The 17,362-nt window shown below is 43.7% G+C and overlaps 1 protein-coding gene across 4 annotated transcripts in view; it reads left to right on the plus strand.

Moving 5' to 3' along the window:
* The window catches only part of LOC109914864 (glutamine--fructose-6-phosphate aminotransferase [isomerizing] 1), a 74,378-nt gene that overhangs the window by 40,605 nt on the left and 16,411 nt on the right, over nt 1-17,362 (plus strand). For all 4 annotated transcript variants that reach the window (XM_020514479.2, XM_048618764.1, XM_020514480.2 and 1 more), the window contains 5 exons: nt 1,273-1,370; nt 4,613-4,733; nt 6,737-6,894; nt 10,547-10,661; nt 13,258-13,385. In XM_020514479.2, the coding sequence (XP_020370068.1) occupies nt 1,273-1,370; nt 4,613-4,733; nt 6,737-6,894; nt 10,547-10,661; nt 13,258-13,385 (620 nt within the window). The remainder of the gene's footprint in view (nt 1-1,272; nt 1,371-4,612; nt 4,734-6,736; nt 6,895-10,546; nt 10,662-13,257; nt 13,386-17,362) is intronic.

Consider the following 17,362-nt stretch of genomic DNA (forward strand, 5'->3'; position numbering starts at 1 on the left):
AAGCTTGTCTGTCCTGAGGAAAGTAAAGATGAATGTCTTGGCTGGGAGTCTTGGTTGCAATTCCCATCAAGAAGGGGAAAAAAAAACTCTTTGAAAGACCAGTCAATGCAAAAGTGGACAGAACAAGCTTCCTTTCACCACTGTTATGAACCAGACCAGACCCCTCAAAATATTTTAAGATGGTAATCTAGACTCTAACTTTTTCTGAATTTTTAATTAGATCTAATGTGCCGTGTTCCAAATGCAATGCGACTGGCCAAACTACTTGACGTTAAGCAAAGCACAATTTAAACATTATAATTAAAATACAAACAGAGGAATTTAGAATAACTTAACTATTAGAAAACTGTATAATAAAATAATAGATACAATAACTGATCCAATATGGTAACATCCCATAAACACACCCCTTGCCTTCTAAAAGATTCTCTTACGCAGTTCTCCAATCCAAGAGGAAAAAACTTAAAGAGAAAATTCAGAGGAAGTAGCAGCCAGGAGACATTCACTGAAGCTTCCAACTCTGTTGAGACCCCAAAGACTTCTGATGCTACTGAAAAAAAACCAAAACCCAGAAATCTGGATCTGTGAGAGGTGGCCATGCCCATTCAGGCTGTTTAAACAATCTTGAGGCCTTCCAAGCTGTTTACACAAGAGGTCTTCAGTAGCTAGTTCAGCACCTCTGCCTTACAACCCCTCTTCAAAATAATGTGTTGAAGTGACAGCATCACCACACCACTTTCAGACATTGATAGTCCTGCCAGATATTGCAAGTGTTGCACAAGATGCAGAGAAGAACAACAAGATTGAGAAAAACTTCAAAGACTTAAGCTGTGCAATGTGGAATAAAGCCAATTTAGGAAGTGTGTGGCTGATGAGTTGAAGGGGGTGGCGGTAGTGGTTGGAGAGGAAGGGTAGGAGTTGAGGTAGTTTAAGGTGTTGGGCATGATGGATTTCAAGTATTCAGTAAACTAGTTAAGGTGAGCACAGAGGACCATCTTTGTGGCTGAAGCAGACAAAATTTTAATTTCCTTACAGCTTTCAAATGGATGTTAGAGAAATAAGCTTTATTCCACTGAAAGCTTGAAAGAAGTTGGGGAGGATTATGATGCAGCTGGATGCCTTCCTAATTGAGTTGAAAGAACCAGGGGCTGACTCAATGGACTAATCTTCTTTCTGTTATCTTTGCCTGGGGTTTTTTTATATCATAGTTACAGCTGAGCCCACTGTTGAAGTGAAAGTGAGTGATGGATTTTTTTTTTTTGCTTTTCACAGTGATTCTCGGTGGTTTACAGGATCATATCAAGGAGATTCTGAGGTGCCGACGTTTAATCCTCATCGCTTGTGGGACAAGTTTTCATGCTGGTGTTGCTGTACGTTGATATAACTGTACATATTTGCAAATTTAGAGATTGACACTGTCACAATTTAGAAATAGCACTTTTCAAAAAGCACAGTGAAGGAAAAATCTGCTATTGCGTTTGCCTCATTAAAGAGGTTAATTTTATGCTCTGCAGTTTGGAATCTATCACACAAAAACTCATTTCCCAGTCATTCAATGGGGGATTAGACAATGTGATCCACTGCTGAGCCATCTTGAGTAAAATTATCATGGTTTCTGATTCTGTCCAGTTAGTTCATTGCAACTCGGGTGGTTGAGAGGGGTGCAAGCCACATGGTGCCTGGTAATAAAGAAGTTGGGTTTATGTAATCCTTTACTGAACCTTCAAATTGGCCCAAAGTGATGGCACACTTTCTTTACAGTCACATCTGCCTGTTTATCGTCATTGTGTATTTGATTAATTGAACCTCTCCTTCCATTTCAGTTCATTGCTTAAACACTGGCATTTTCTGCCACTTGGACGCCAGCTAATTGAGAGCTCTCTAAGTTGTGCTTTCTTCTCTAAAAGCCCTCCACACCCACTGACCGTTTTCTTCCAACACTGTCCTGATTTCTTGTTGTCTCACACCCCATCTAAACAAGGCAAGTTCAGGGTCCCTGTTCAATTGCTTTTGCAAACTCGCTCCATTTAAACAATCATGAGTAACATGTCCTACTGCTCTCCCTTCAACTCTCAATGACCACTCAACTGCTGCTCAGATCCACTCATTGCAATTTGCTCTGTGATCTTTATTCCACATCCACTCTATCTTGCGACTCACTCCCTTGTTTCAAAGTACTCCTTTAAAGTGCTGGTTAGTTTGACCATACTATGTTTCATTGCCTGACACGATCTCTTCAGCCTGACGGTGGTATGTTTCCTGCTCCTCTCCAAGTGAGCAGCATTGAAGGAATGCAGACAGGAACAAGAAGAATAAGCAGGTGAACCTCAGTGTGTGCTGGGGTTTCTCTTCCTGTTGCTGAAATTTCCTGCAACCTCATACTCTTCCTGCACAGTGGGTTATCTGCCCATAATAACGTCTTTTAAAGAAAAGATGCAAATTCACAAAATGTTAATCTGAAAGAGATTGAGGTGAGCAGTGAACTGCCCCAGGTGTTCAACCTCTCTGAGCACACTCGGCACTGACCAGAGTCTGCCTCTGTCACACCACTTCTGCTCCACAGTAAAATATGTTGGTTTTTGATGTGTTAAGTGGAACAGAAGCAACAGAGAGTCCAAAGCAAGGTTTGCAGTCAAAAGCACCTCCCAGTGGTATACTTATTTTCAAGTGGATTCATTTTGGTTTTAGTGTGTTGAACTGGTAGCCTTGAGTCAAAATGTTTACGGCTGAAGCCCTGGTCAGGACTTGAGTAGATATTTTTTCAGATGATGCTTCATTGAGGTACTGAGAGGTACTTTTTTTCAGACGAGTCATTAACCTCAGGACCCAGCTGACAGTAAAAAAAAAACCAAAATCCTTCAGCATGGTGAGGTAAGCCACTGTGTTGGCCTGTGGCTGGGGTCTTCTTTTTGTCTTGCTTGTAGTTTGTCAGGACTCAACATGTGCAAGTTGGCTGTCACTTCTCCTGACATGACAAGAATAACTGTAATTCATAAAATAATTCAATGTCGTGCACTTCTGGGTCTGACGAAATGCTCTGCAAAAACAAGATAATTGGTTTTATCTGTTTGCTGTCTGACTACAGTTGTTCTGTGGTAATTGATTCATCTGTCCACCAGAGGTGGCTTGTCAGTAGCTGAGAATACTGTTGTGCTTGCTGCTCTTCAAATCTCCAAATAACACCGAAGGTTTTTTATTCCCTGTCTGTTAACACCAGAGATCAAGAGAAAAGGCCAGTTGTTATCGGCGATCTGTTCTGACAGAGCACTGCTCTTTTGGAAACATTGTGGTACCCCACATGTTTTTGGTGACCCTTTGCTTTGGTTGCAGCAGTAATTGCTCTGTTTTGTCCGCTAGGAATGTTGTGACTGTTCCCTAATCATGTGGCGTTGAACTCGGGCAAGAGCACAACCTGAACATCAAACGAAAGTTGGTCAATGGTTCAAAACCTATCCATTCATTGCAAACTACCCATTCAAATTGTCATTGAAGAACCTTGTCAGTAGATCTGATGACCAAATTCTGTCAGTGCTCAGACCCTCACCAAATGACTCTCCAATTAAGCTAATTATTTGACTCCTGCTGTGAACCACTGCTGCCTCAGAACAGCTGTCTGGAGGAAAACAGTCACTGTGTGCCAAAAATAATTCATTTTTGGTGTGGTCAGCAATGATTTCTGCTCAGTGAAACACATTTTGTTCTGACTGCACTATCTGCAGAAGTAAAATAAGTTTGTTTTCAGCGTATTACCTTCAGAGATCAGTAGGCAAGACCAGTTGATGCCTCCGGTGTATTCTTGTCCTGATGAGTGTTACTTTGGAAACCTTATGTCCTCCCATGTCCCTCCCATGTGCATTACAGGTGCCCATCATGTGTTGATCTTCTCCTTGAGATTCTTTCCACCCTCAGTAATCTCACCCCATCCCTGGTATTCTCCTGACCTTTCTTCCTTGTGTGCATATCATGTTTAAATACATCCCACCTCCTCCTTGCAGTAGTAGGTTCTGTATTTTCATTCGTGTCTCGGTGTAGTTTATCCTGAGTTCTATGTTGGACTTATCAGTGACTGTCTCATATTTATGATCTCCATATTTGATCTCACCTGTAAATGAAAACATATTTGTTTGTTATTTCTGTCATCATTTTAAAGAAAGGCAGGTGATGTCTCATCCTTATACAAAAAAAATACAATGGAACTGCACGTGTGAAATGTAAAAAAAAAAGTGCTGACAATACTCAGAAGATATGGCTGTAATGAGGGCATGTTTAACTTGAAATCTTATCTCTATTTTTCAATCTTCACAAATATTTGAGTTTTTCTTGCATTTTTTTTTGTTTGCACCTCTCTCAAGAAACAACTAAGAATGATTCATGTCGCCAGTGTCATGAAGCAGAATATAAACAAGGTCCTCTAGTTATCATTTTGTACTGTTTTTGTTAAGACTGACCGAGAATTGAGGAATTGTTTAGCGCTGATTGAGGTGGAATTGAGTGATAGACTGGCCAAGGGTTCTGAACCTTGTTTTGTTGCCTCCCCACTCAGAGCAACTCGGGAAGTATTTCTTAAATACAGGAACTCGAGCATTTACTACGTTTTTCTGTGCGTTTGCAGACTCGACAGGTGCTGGAAGAGCTTACAGAACTACCCGTCATGGTTGAACTTGCCAGTGATTTTTTGGACCGAAACACCCCAGTCTTCAGAGATGATGTCTGCTTCTTCCTCAGCCAGTCAGGTACGTCATAATGATAAAAGCCGCAAATACCTGCATGTGTTTTTTCTCTAACTTTAGAAACATGGCTTCAGTGTAAATTATTATGTAAGCCCAGTGAGACAGAAATGGCTGTGAATGCTCCACGTTGTCCTATCACTTAAATCCCCAGTTAAACCTTGTTTCCACTTAATTTTAAGCACTGCGAGCAGCGTCAAATCATAGAATGCCATCATAAAGGCCATTTGGTCTGTTGTGCCCAGGCTAGCTCACTGCAAGAGCAACTCGCCTCATCCCAGGACCCTGTAAAACATTCCTCTCCTTATTCTCTTCAGTCTCTAAGCTTTTTTAGTGTATTTTCATGTAACCTTATATTTTTCTCACTTTGGGGACGAGTGGGAAGTTTGTGGAGGGATTCCCAGGCTGGTCATCAGCCGTTGAACCGTATCCCAAATGCGCTTTCCATGTCCAACAAGTCCTGCACCCGAAGCTTGTGGTCCAGAGGTAGGGACATGACGACTGCACTTCGGGACCTCCTGTATGCACACTCAGGCACTGCACTCCAAATCAGAACCACTTGCTGTTGAAAAATGTTTTCCCTCCTCTTGCCATTGCCTCTTTGCCCCTTAAAGATTTAAATCTTAAATCACCTAAAACAATTGAGAAGTAGAGTTTGGAGTTATATTGGTACACCTCCTTTCCTCGATTGATTTCCCAAACAGAGGACGGGAAGAATCATTTGTTGTGAGCTCTCTCCCACGGACAGTCTTCACAGTGTTGACAGAAACTCAGGGATTAGTTGCTTCCTCGCTGGGGCCATACACATTTTAGATGATTGGTGTAATTCCTGATTGCGCCTATCTTTTTCTGCTTGTGGATCCTTCTGCACCCACCACTGATTGAATTTTTTGTGCTGTGGGGAAATCTATACTTCCATTGCCATCAGGGATTCCATCAATGTATTGTGGCCCAAATCACAATGGTTCACAATGTTTTGAGATGGCCAGGAGTGTTGGCATGAACCCGTTAGAGCGGCTAGCAGGGATGGCAGCATGTGATGTAAATCTTATTGGCAAAGATCGCAGGCTCAAATTTGCAAAGCATTGACAATTCCTGCCCTTGAAATATAACTTGCATGGTTTGCTGTTTTACTTGGCAGAGTACCATTGTGAGAAATGGTGCTTTGGGATTCTACTGTGTGAAACGTAGCATACAGCCTCACATATTCCTATAAAATTCCCCTGTTGCTGTATCTCAATTTGGGCATCAATCCGTGTGGAATAATGTGCTAATGTCTCTGTTCTAATCACATTGAGAAAGTTGTAAATCAATTGCATTAAATGTTGCTCAGCTGACAATATCTGAATAGGCCATTCAGCTACTCTTGCGTATTCTGGCCTGTGCCTGATCTGCATTTTGACTCCATCTACCTGACTTTGTACATAACCCTTTGAACAAAATTCTCACAAGTTCAGGTTTGAAATTTTCAATTCCAGCCCCAACCGGCCTAGTTTTTTGGAGGCAGGCTATTTGAGATTTCCACACCCTTTTTGTTGAGCAGTGCTTTCATTAATCACCCGTAACGGGCTGGCTCGAAGTCCTCTGGGTTGTCTCAAAAGAGGAATTAATTTCTTTGCATGTTGATGCTTAAATCTTTTACGTTAGCTTAAATCACCCCTCAACCTCCATAAATCAATGAAACACAAGCCAAACGTTTGCAACCTGTCCTCATATTTGAAGTTTGGCCTTGAATCCTGGCATCATTTATAATAAATCCACCCCTTTCGATGTCAGTTTGTCTTGTCTGAGATTGGCGCTCGAAGCTGAGTGTAACACTCCAGATGGAAAAGAGGATAGAATTGCTGCCAAGTCCCAGTCAGGTAATTAAATCAGAATTTGACTTGCTGAGTCACTTGGTCATGAGCCTTGGCCATGACACATAGTTGCAAGCATTCTGTGAAAAATGGATGGAGGGTTTCATTGTGACTTGTTTGACAGCCTCATCTCATTTCTTTGTTCATTTCCAGGGGAAACAGCTGACACTCTGATGGCGCTGAGGTACTGCAAGGAGAGGGGGGCCCTGACTGTGGGCATTACAAACACAGTTGGTAGTTCCATCTCTCGTGAAACAGACTGCGGTGTCCACATCAATGCAGGACCAGAAATTGGAGTTGCCAGCACAAAGGTAAGTCGTTACCATCATAACACTCCATTTCTCATCATTCCCATGGCTGGGATTTTTAACTGCGATTTCTCTGTGCATCTTGATTTTCCTTGAACCGGGCAATTGGTTTGTCCAGTTACACGGTATGCCTCTTGGATCAGAGCTTTTACCCTCGGGGAAGGCATGACCATCTCTGAATTGTCACCCCAAATCTGGAAATCATCAACAGGAAGTCTTGCACGCAAACACTTTGAGCCACCCTGTGTGATATCCTCCTCTTTCCCCTCTGTGAAAGCCGCCGCTTTCTGTTGGGGCCCTCTGTGCCTCTGTCCCGAGAAACATTCTTCAGTCATGAAGTGAGACAGTACTTGACAACAAGGTGTGATATCTGCCTGTGTAGCCTAGCCCATCCCAGCTGAGCCTGGTTCTTTGCTCAGCCAACTCTGCAGTCATATCCACCCTGACTGTCTGACTCTGGAAAGTTGAATCATGGTTTGCCCAACCTTCCTGCTCGCAGTTTAGCTGCTAATTTTCGGTTTGTCTTCCCTGCTTTCTGTGAGTCCAAGAGCTTTTCACTACTCGCTCTTTTTGTGCGACAAGGTGAGCTGTGGTACAAGCACAGTCTCAGTTTGTGTTGAAGTACCACACGTTTTTGTCCTTTCTAAGTATTTACTTTGTCCACAAACAGTGCTTAAAGACGCAGATTTTAAGCGGCCCCAGTCTTGGAGAGACAGCAACTGGTTAAACGTAACACAAATGAGAATGAGAGCAAGGTTCTGGCTTGGTTCCCTGCTTCCCATTACCAGGCACCACCCCCCCACCAGATGTTCACACAGTTGCCCCAAGTGAGTAATAGAAGATGGTATTTTCTTGCCTCTCTCAGAGCTGTCAGAGCATTTGTTTGTGCTGGAGATCTGCTTCTGTTTAGCTCAGATGGTGAGCAATGTTGTCAGCCAGCCACACTTTTGTTAGTTAGTTCAATCCACTCCAGGCCTTGACCGTTCCCCTGAGACATTGATGGTGGAAAGCAACTGGATTCTGTCAAGGTCTAGCGGTGCAGGGAGGGGGACTGGAGTCGTCAGTGGGCGTTGATTTGGGGCTTGCTTGCTGCATTTCTGCATTCTCATGAGTTCACAACAGCCTGATCACTTTTGTGCGCTATTATAAACATGGTACATATCACTTCTACCTTGTGATAGCTGCAATTAGAGATGTGCGTAAGGGAAGTTGAGCAATTCCCTTATTGCCCCTTTATGGCCCACGGCTGAATTTATTCTTGAGCTCTGTTTGTGGCACTGCTCTGGCTGCTGTGATGTGTGTTACTTTAAGGACTCATGTTTTCTTTTATTCTTTAGTTCATTATGTTCACTGGTTGTGTAATTCAATGACTTGTCATTGCTGTAACTCCTGAGGCTGCGAGCTGTATCCCAAGGGTAAGGCACTGAAGTCCTGTCGTGTAGCCTGCAATCTTAGCCTTGACTGTAGACATGGTTTTATAGCACCCACAGCCCGTGCCCCCTGTCCGAGTCTTATTTGCTGATGTACTTGACATCACAACCATAACCCATTACATCTGGGACATTACAGTTCAACTGTGGTCAACGATTTCATTGAAGCTCCTCTACACGCTATGCTTCAGTTGTTGATTCCTCTTGGCTAGCGTGCATTCTGCTGACGCGGCTGTCTTTTTTAAGGCTTACTTTGTGTGCTTCGTGATTCAAACAGAAGATGCTGAAGATATTGAGCAGATCACGCAGCCTGTTCAGAGCAAAAGCGAATCGCAGAATTGTTGCAGTGCAGAAGGAGTCCTTTTGGCAGATTGTGACTGCACTGGCTCTCTCGGCATTTTACTTACGTCCACTCTCCTGCATTTTTCTGGTTGTTTCTATTCAAGTAAGCATCCAATGCTATCTTGAATATCTCGGTTGAACCTGCCTCCACTATACTTCCAAGCAGTCCATTCCATACCTTAACCACACGCTGTATGAAAATGTTTTTTGTTCCACCTCGTATTTCCTCCTTTTGCAAAACGCATTAAAACTGCTCTCAATCCTTTTATGAGCAGGGAACAGTTTCTCCCTATGCACTTGGCCCGGACCATCATGTCCCCACTTTTGTCATGTTTCCGAAGCACATGAAGTATGTTATCCCTGGAACCATCCTGGTAAATCTCTTCTGCACTCTCTCCAGTACAATTACATTCTTTGTATAGTGTAGCACCCAGAACTATACATAATATTTAAGCTGATGTCTAACTAGTGTCTTGTACATTCACCACAACCTCTCTGCTTTTGTAATCTGTGCCTCTGTTTATGAAGCCTAAAATACTGTGTGCTTGACTATCTAGTCTCTATCTGTCCTGCCGTCTTTCATCACTGACTTATATATCCACCCACGTCTCTGTGCTCTCACACACCATTTAGACTCGTGTCATTGATACTGTCTGTCCAAGTTCTGTGCAGCAAAGTGCAACACCTTACTTTTGCCTGCATCGAACTTCATCTGCCACCTAATTGCCCATTCCACCAACCTGTCAATGTATTTTTTAAGCTCTGTCCTGTCCTCCTCACAGTTCAACCAAGTTTTCAGTTGGATTGAAATTGTCCCGTGCACATTAAGGTTCAGATGATTTATTTATAGGTATATCTGTATCAGGAAAAGCAAGAGTCCCAATGTTGACTCCTGGGGAACTCCATCACAAACTTTCATAAAATCTCAAAAATAGTCATTAACCATAACGGAATGTTTGCTAACCCTCAGCCTGTTTTGTATCCATGTTGCTGCTGTCCCTTGTATTCCATGACACACAATTTTCTCCTAACAACTGTTGTATGGCATTGTATCAAACACCGTCTGAAAGAATACTACACGACAAATAGCATTACACTCAACAATCCTCTCTGTTACCTCTTGAGAAACTCCAGCAAGGGCACAATTCGCCCTTAACTGTTCCATGTCTACTCTTCTGAATCAATCCACGTTTTTCCAAGCAGTGAATAGTTGTGAGTAATTGTTTCTAGAAGTTGCCCCACCAGTGGTGTTTTGGGTCCCTGACTTTCTATCGATCAGAAATTATTGCGGCTCGTTTTCCCTTCCGAACCTGCACTGCTGAGAAAGGGGGCCAAACCTGGAGGGTCACATGATGTGCTTCGTCAGTGAGCTGCTGTAAATGACACATTCTGACAAATTTCTACACACTGCTCCTCTTCAGTGGCAAGCCCCCCGTGTGTAGTTCCAGAAATAAAACCAGCAAGTGCCGGAGAAACTCAGCAGGTCTAGCAGCATCCGAGGGGAGAGGACAAGAGCTGACATTTCCACTGCACTATAACCAGACTCAAAACAAGAACCCTGTTCCTCTCTCCAAAGGTGCTGCCAGACCTGCTGAGTTTCTCCGGCAATTTCTGTTTTATATTGCAGCTCTGCCGCACCTGCTGTGTCTTGTTTTAATTGAAGTGATCCCAGAGTTTGGGTCCGCTATGCTGTCAAAAGTTTTCCGCTGAGGGGGTCAATCCTATTAGAACATGATCGACTTGCTGAAGTGACCTGACCGCTATCAGTTGCCTTGTAATTTTCCAGAACCCTCAAGATGGGATTGCTATTTCGTGTGCATTCTTAAACCCCATGGTAGTGACTGAATTTAGCCAATAATTGACTCTCTTTTGTTTTCTCCCAGGCATACACCAGCCAGTTTGTTTCTCTCGTGATGTTTGCACTCCTGATGTGTGAAGATAGAATTTCCATGCAGGAGAGGCGAAAGGAAATAATACGAGGTTTGAAGGCATTACCAGGTCAGTGTTGGCACCATTTATCATGTGAAACAAAATAAGACGTAGCCTTGTCCAAAATTACTCCTGCCAGAGCCTAAAATCAAACTACAGGATAATAATCTTTAAAAACCAGTTTGGAAAATAATCTGCATTTATAAAGCACCTTTGACAACCCCTTTGTGCTTCGCAGTCAGTGAAGTTATGACTTTCCCTCTCTTCTTGCGAAATATTTTGTGTCCACCCATGCACACAGATGAGGCCTTGCATTTTTCCTTTCCTCGTCATGCATTGCCCAGATTTGCGAACAGGAGTAGCCCATTAAGTTTTTTGATTCTGCCCTGCCATTCAATGCGATCATGACTGATCGAACACTTCAGAGTCTTTCTTTTCCGCCCTATCCCATAACTCTGTACGCTACTGGTAATCAGAAGCGATCAATCTCTACCTTAAATATACTCAAAGACTAAGCTTCCTCAGCCCTCTGAGCTAGGGAATTCCAAGCGTTCGTAATACATGGAGTTCAAGAAAAATCTTGCTCCTCACCTGAGACCTGTGTGGATGGCACAGCCTTTGGCACAAAGGCAAGGGTGCTTCCAACTGAGCCATGGCTGGCACAAATAATGTAAATTTGCAGATCCTGTTTTGCTTTACCTGATTGAATCAGCAATCTTTCCATCTGGTCAACACTTGGAATCATTTCTAGTGTGTGTTTGTTTTGTTTTCATGTCAAAATCAAGTGTGTCCTTTTCAAGCTTTGACACAGAAGCAGTGATCAATAGTTCCCTTCATCCAAGAAGACAGTAAGACAACATTCTATCACCTGAACTGCATGTACGCAAGAATTACAATTACCCATGCTTCCGGTGCTCTATCACAGAAGTACATCAACTGCAGTGAAAAATTATCCCTGTGAGCATAACAAAAAGAATAAAAGCTATGCAGTGTAAGGACCATATTCCACCATGATGCCTAAACTTCTATATCAGGCTCATCTTCATATTCCTTGATTCATTCAGTGGCCAAAAGTGTACTGATTGAGGAATATAGAACCCGAGGCTAATGTCCTGGGGTACTAGGTTTGAATCCTACCGCAGCAAATAGTAAAGTGTGCATTCAATAAAATTACTGGAATTAAAAACTAGCATCACGATGACTGTGCGATCATTGTCAATTGTCATCAAAACCCCTCAGATTCAGTGACCCCCTTCTGCCTTCCTAACACAGCCAGCCCTACAAGTGATTGCACTCCCACAGTAATGTGGTTGATTCTGAGCTGCCCTCCCAAATGGCGGAGCATTCCACTTGGTTGCCAGCAGTGATTGGAGAAGGCAGCTCACCAGAGCAATTATGTTGGATGGACAATAAATCTTGGGCGAGCCAGTGGCTTCAGTGTGCTCGATATGCTGAATATAGACAAGTTAAGGAATTGCAAAGGTTCTGAACCCTTGGACAGAAGAAATTTCTCTTCGTCTCAGTTCTCATTATGCCTGAATTGGCCAGTCCCTTATTCTGAGACCGCACACTTAGGTTTAACACTCTCCAGCCAGGTTAATAAGCTTTTTGGCATGTCAAGCCCTTTGAACATTTCACGCATTTCAATGAGATCATGTCTCATTCTTGCAACTCCAGGAAATGCCAGGACATTCCGCTCAGTCTCTCCTCACAGGACAGCCCCCTCATCCCGGAAATGTGTTTCTCTGTGGCTCAATATAAAACCATTAACAAAGGGTTGTTTCTGTGATCAGTTAAGTCAACTGTGGCAACAGTCACGGTAGCACAGCTCAATGAAGGGAAGACTGGATAGACGTCTGATTTCTAGGATCTAGCTTAGTTGCCACATCCCTGATTCTCTTTACTGTAGGGTGTCTTGTGTGAACAACAGGACCCAGGTAAGGCATCAAGAGAAGATCTGGCATTCAGAAAACATTATGTTGATCTTGGAGAGAGATGCAGCAACAGCAGTTGGAAAATCCCAGACAGAATCAGCAAACACTTGAAATGTACTGTAAGACTTTGAACAGCAAATATATGTTTGCGTTTCAGGTGGGAGTGCTTCACATGAGCTGGTCAGTGTGAGACAAGAGACCCTGTAATGATCTGACTAAATGGGCCTGGAAGGCCAAGTTTGTCCTTATCCTGAACTTCAAATTTCCTGGCCTGCAGAATGTTGGCAATTTCATTGCAGATTCCGAGCACTCCGTTTTTAGCATGAAATGATGCCCTTGGCTGAAGCCTGCTGCCCACATAACAGCACTGCAGCTAAGTGCGTGCATGTGGCTTCTGCACATGTGCTTCCCCAACTTTCTGGACTCCAACCCCGGTTGAGGTTGCCTGCCTTCAGTCAGTCCATTGCTCTGGACAGGAGCATTGTGGCTGTGAAGTCTTGCCTCAATGATCTGAGGAAATATTTTCCTGAATGGTTCTCTAATTTTACTGCATGCTTCAGCCAGACAAATGTTTTCCCCTCTCTCCCTGCAATTTTCGAAGGAATGAAAATTCAATTTGTTATATTTCCAGGAAGGAATTAATCTTATTCTGAGGTGGCGTTGGAAATGAATGGGAGAAGTCAAATCACTTGATTTAATCCATGATTTTCATCTCTCTTTCTCTCTGTCAGACCTCATTAAAGAAATCTTAACTCTGGATGAAGAGATACAGAATTTGGCAAGAGAACTGTACCAACAGAAATCAGTTCTCATCATGGGCCGTGGTTATCACTATGCCACTTGCCTGGAGGGGGCGCTGGTGAGTTGCATGTGCTTATCCTGAATGGATATGGGAGAATCTGCTAGTCAGGTTGAATGTCAGTGTATGAGCTTTGCACAGAACAGTTCTGCCACTGCAGTTCCCCTTAATATTGTTGCTTTGCATTTGTGCAGTGGTGTTTGACAAATACTGGAGTTTGACACTGCTGTCATGAATGAGTCTTCAAGGTGGATGATGGTAAAGGGAGGCCAGACAACACAGCTGGATAATAACTCCTGTATCCTTAATCAGCCCCATCTGCAGCCGGATACTTGGGCCACTCCAGAGAGAATCGAGTAAGGTTCCACCCCCTCCCAACGCACTCGTGTCTGAAAAATCGCCTTTTCCTTTCAAACAAATTGAACTTTTGCCTGTTATTTTTTGCGCAGCTGACAGGGCATTCCAGATGTTGCTTTTGCCACTGTAACCTATTATTTAATGCAAAGGGCAGGGGAACACGAAGGAAGCCTCGTCCTGTTTGGCTGTTACCTGCAATTTGTGATGAGAAAGTTTGCAGGCCAAACCAGTAGCCCTGTCATTGCCCAGCACAGTACTGTAACAACAAATGTGACTGACTGAGGAGGAGGGGCAAAGACATGAGCCATCACTTGGACAGCATGAAAGAAACGATTGCACAGGCAGGACATAAATCCATTCAGTGGTGTCGGTGCTAGTTCTTGAACTGGGATTATCAATTCTGATCCTATTTTCCCTGCCCTTTTCCTGTCTCCTTTTCATATTCTTCCATTTTAGTGATATATCCAGTTCCCCTTTCAGCTGATGTCATTTCAGGATGAGGTACATTCAGTGACTGAGCCAGAGAAGTGCTTTTTATTCTGAAGAAGGCAGGCTTTGTTGTCATTTGTCCAGGCTTATGTGTCTTATACCATGCCTTGGAATTGTTCGAATGCTGTATGCCGTGGTTCATTTGAGGTCAGAGCTGGGCAACGCACAGTATATTCTCAGACACATTGAAAGCTGTTCTCGCTCCAATAAGGCTTGTGGTTTAATTCAAGAAGTCAACAGCAGAGAGAAAAAAAGTGTGTTCTTTTTTGGGCATCAAAAAGATAGTTGCTTTGATTCCACGTGTCTCGGGGTGCAAGTTAAATATGTTTTGGTGGCTGTCCATTGCTCGGTTTGGGGAAGAGGGACAGAGCTTTGGCAGAGTGCCTGCTATAATGAAGTGAAAGAGCGTATTATTTGAAATTTGCCTTTGGATGTCGGGAGGAGTGGATCTCATAATAAGGGTGGAAATGTCATTTGGAACAAACGAGGTGTTAATTGCACAGCCATTGTCATTGAGCGAACAGTGTGGTGATGGATGTTGCATGGGCAGGTGACATGTGGACCATGACCCGGTGGAGACTTGCTGGAAGCTCCACGTCTTGAGCAGACTGTCAGTTTTTTTTTGGTCTACTCTGTCTGTGCTCTGATCCTCTCTGCAGCCACAAAGCTTGAAAAGAACAGAAGAGGTTTTAACTCTGGAAATAGTGGTTATAATTTCAGCAAACTTGGCTTGCAGTTGACTAGATTGTGGTTTCGGGGATGGAGGGTCAGAGCTGGGAACAGGTAATGCTCGGGTCTTTATCACTCTGGGCGCCTTGTCCTGTACAAAGCACGAAGGCAACAGTGGCCTAGTCTATTGTATTCCGTAGCTTGTGCGAGTACGACAAATCCTTCCCCTGAACTTGGACGCAAAAAACCCATCCAGCCATTCGCTCTTTGCTGCTCAATAACCAATTAAGGGGAGGCAATGTCTTAGTGGTGTTATTGCTGGACTGTTAATCCAGAGACCCAGATAACATTCTGGAGACCCGGGTTCCAATCCCACTATGGCAGATGGTAGAATTTGAATTCAATAAAATATCTGGAATTAAGAATCTAATCATGACCACGAACCCATTGTCGATTGTTGGAAAAACCCATTTTGTTCACTAATGCTCTTTAGGGAAGAAAACTGCTGTCCTTACCTGGTCTCCTACATGTGACTCCAGACCCAGCAATGTAGTTGACTCTGAACTGCCCTTTGGGCAATTAGCGATGGGCAATAAATGCTGCCTAGCCAGTGATGCCCTCATCCCATTAATGAATGGAAAAAAAAGTCACAAATGGGGCTGCACAGAAGGATGGAGTGGTTCATCCAAATAGAAGCCAAATACTGCAGATGCTGGAAATTGGAAATTAAGGCAGAAAGTGCTGGGGAAATTCAGTAAGTCTTCAGTAACACTGGACTTGATATTGGTCTTGAAACATTCACTCTGTTTCTCTCTCCACAGATGTTGCCTGAGCTACTGCTGTGGTTCACCCTCTTTTTTCCTCACCTTGCTGCTTTATTTCAACCACAGGGAATTCCAGCTCAAAGAACAAATACCACAAATGTAAAAACGAAAGAAACAGAGTCGGAAATGGGCAGTTTGGCCCCTCAAGCATGCCTCACTATTGAACAAGATATTGACTGTTCTGACTGTGGATATCACTCCACTTGCCTGCCTGTTCCCCACTCCAAATCTTGGGCTCCCCTTGTAAATCAAAAACCTGTCAAACACATGACACACCATTGAAATTCCAGTTTAATAGAAGAATCAACTTTGTAATATTCCTTGATGAGGTCATGCATTTTGCAGGCTTTGCTGTTCTCCCACCATTCTGTGGAGAGCTACATCAGATATACAACATAGAAATGGACCATTCGGCCCAACCAGTCCATGGTGATATTTACGTACATTCTTCCACATCTAATCCAATCAGCATAGCCCTTTTCCCTCATCCACTTATCAAACCACTTCTGAAGTGCAGCAATGCGATTCAGTGACCACTCCCAGTGGCAGCAAGGTTCACCTTCTCACACCCTTTGGTGAAGGTGTTTCTTCTGAACTCGCTGTTAGGTTTCTTGGTGACGACCTGAGCTTGATTTTGTTTTTCCCAGGAAGCCTCCTTTTAAAGACTTAATTGGTTCAGGTGGGTATTCTGATACTACATCAGAATATGACCAGAAACTCAACTGGACTTGCCACATCAACACAATGGGTACAAGAGCAGGTCAGAGGCTAGGAAAACTGGGGTGTGTAACTCACCTTCTGATTCCCCAAGGCCTGCGCACCATCGACAAGGCACCAGTTGGGAGTGTGGTGGAATACTCCTCACTTGCCTGGATGGGGGCAGCTCCAGCAATGCTCAAGAAGCTCAAAACCACCAAGGACAAAGCAGCCTGATTGGCACCTTATCCATAAGCATTGACTCCCTCTGCCACTGATACTCAGTAGCTGCAATGTGTACTATCTACAATATGCCCTGCAGAAATTCGCCAGAGATCCTCAGACAGTACCTTCCAAACCCAAGACCACTTCCATCCAGAAGGGAAAGGGCAACAGTTGGTTGGGAACGCCACCACTTTCAAATTCCCCTCCGAGCCACTCACCATCCTGTCTTGGAAATATATCACTATTCCCTCACTGTCGCTGGTCGAGTATCCTGGAATTTGCTCCCTTAAGGGCATTGTGGGTCAACCCACAGCAGGTGGACTGCAGTGGTTCGAGAAGGCAGCTCACCACCACCTTCTCAAGGACAACCAGGGACGAGCAATAAGTGCTGGTCGGCCAGCGATGCCAACATCTCACAAATGAATATTTTTTTTTAAAAAAAGGTGATTCAGCAACAGAGAATACTGGTGTTGGAACAATGACAGACTGGCTGAGAAAGCTGTTGAAACAAGTAGGTTCAGTCCCTCTGAAGTTAGAGGCATATGATCCCAAGCCAAGGGCATTATGGTTAACCTCTATAAATTGCTGGTTAGGCCCAGGCTGGATTAAGATGTCCAATTTGTGGCATGGGAAGAGGGCAAGACCTGTTGAGAGGTGACTTCCAATAGGTCTTGCCCTCTTCCCATGCCACCAGAGTTAAGATATCTCACTCAGCTGGAGAGACAGCGATAGTTCTCTTCAGAGCAGCAACAGTTAAGGGTGATTCAGTGGGGCATT

Source organism: Rhincodon typus, chromosome 40 (assembly GCF_021869965.1).
Source record: "Rhincodon typus isolate 14 chromosome 40, sRhiTyp1.1, whole genome shotgun sequence".
NCBI lineage: Eukaryota > Metazoa > Chordata > Chondrichthyes > Orectolobiformes > Rhincodontidae > Rhincodon > Rhincodon typus.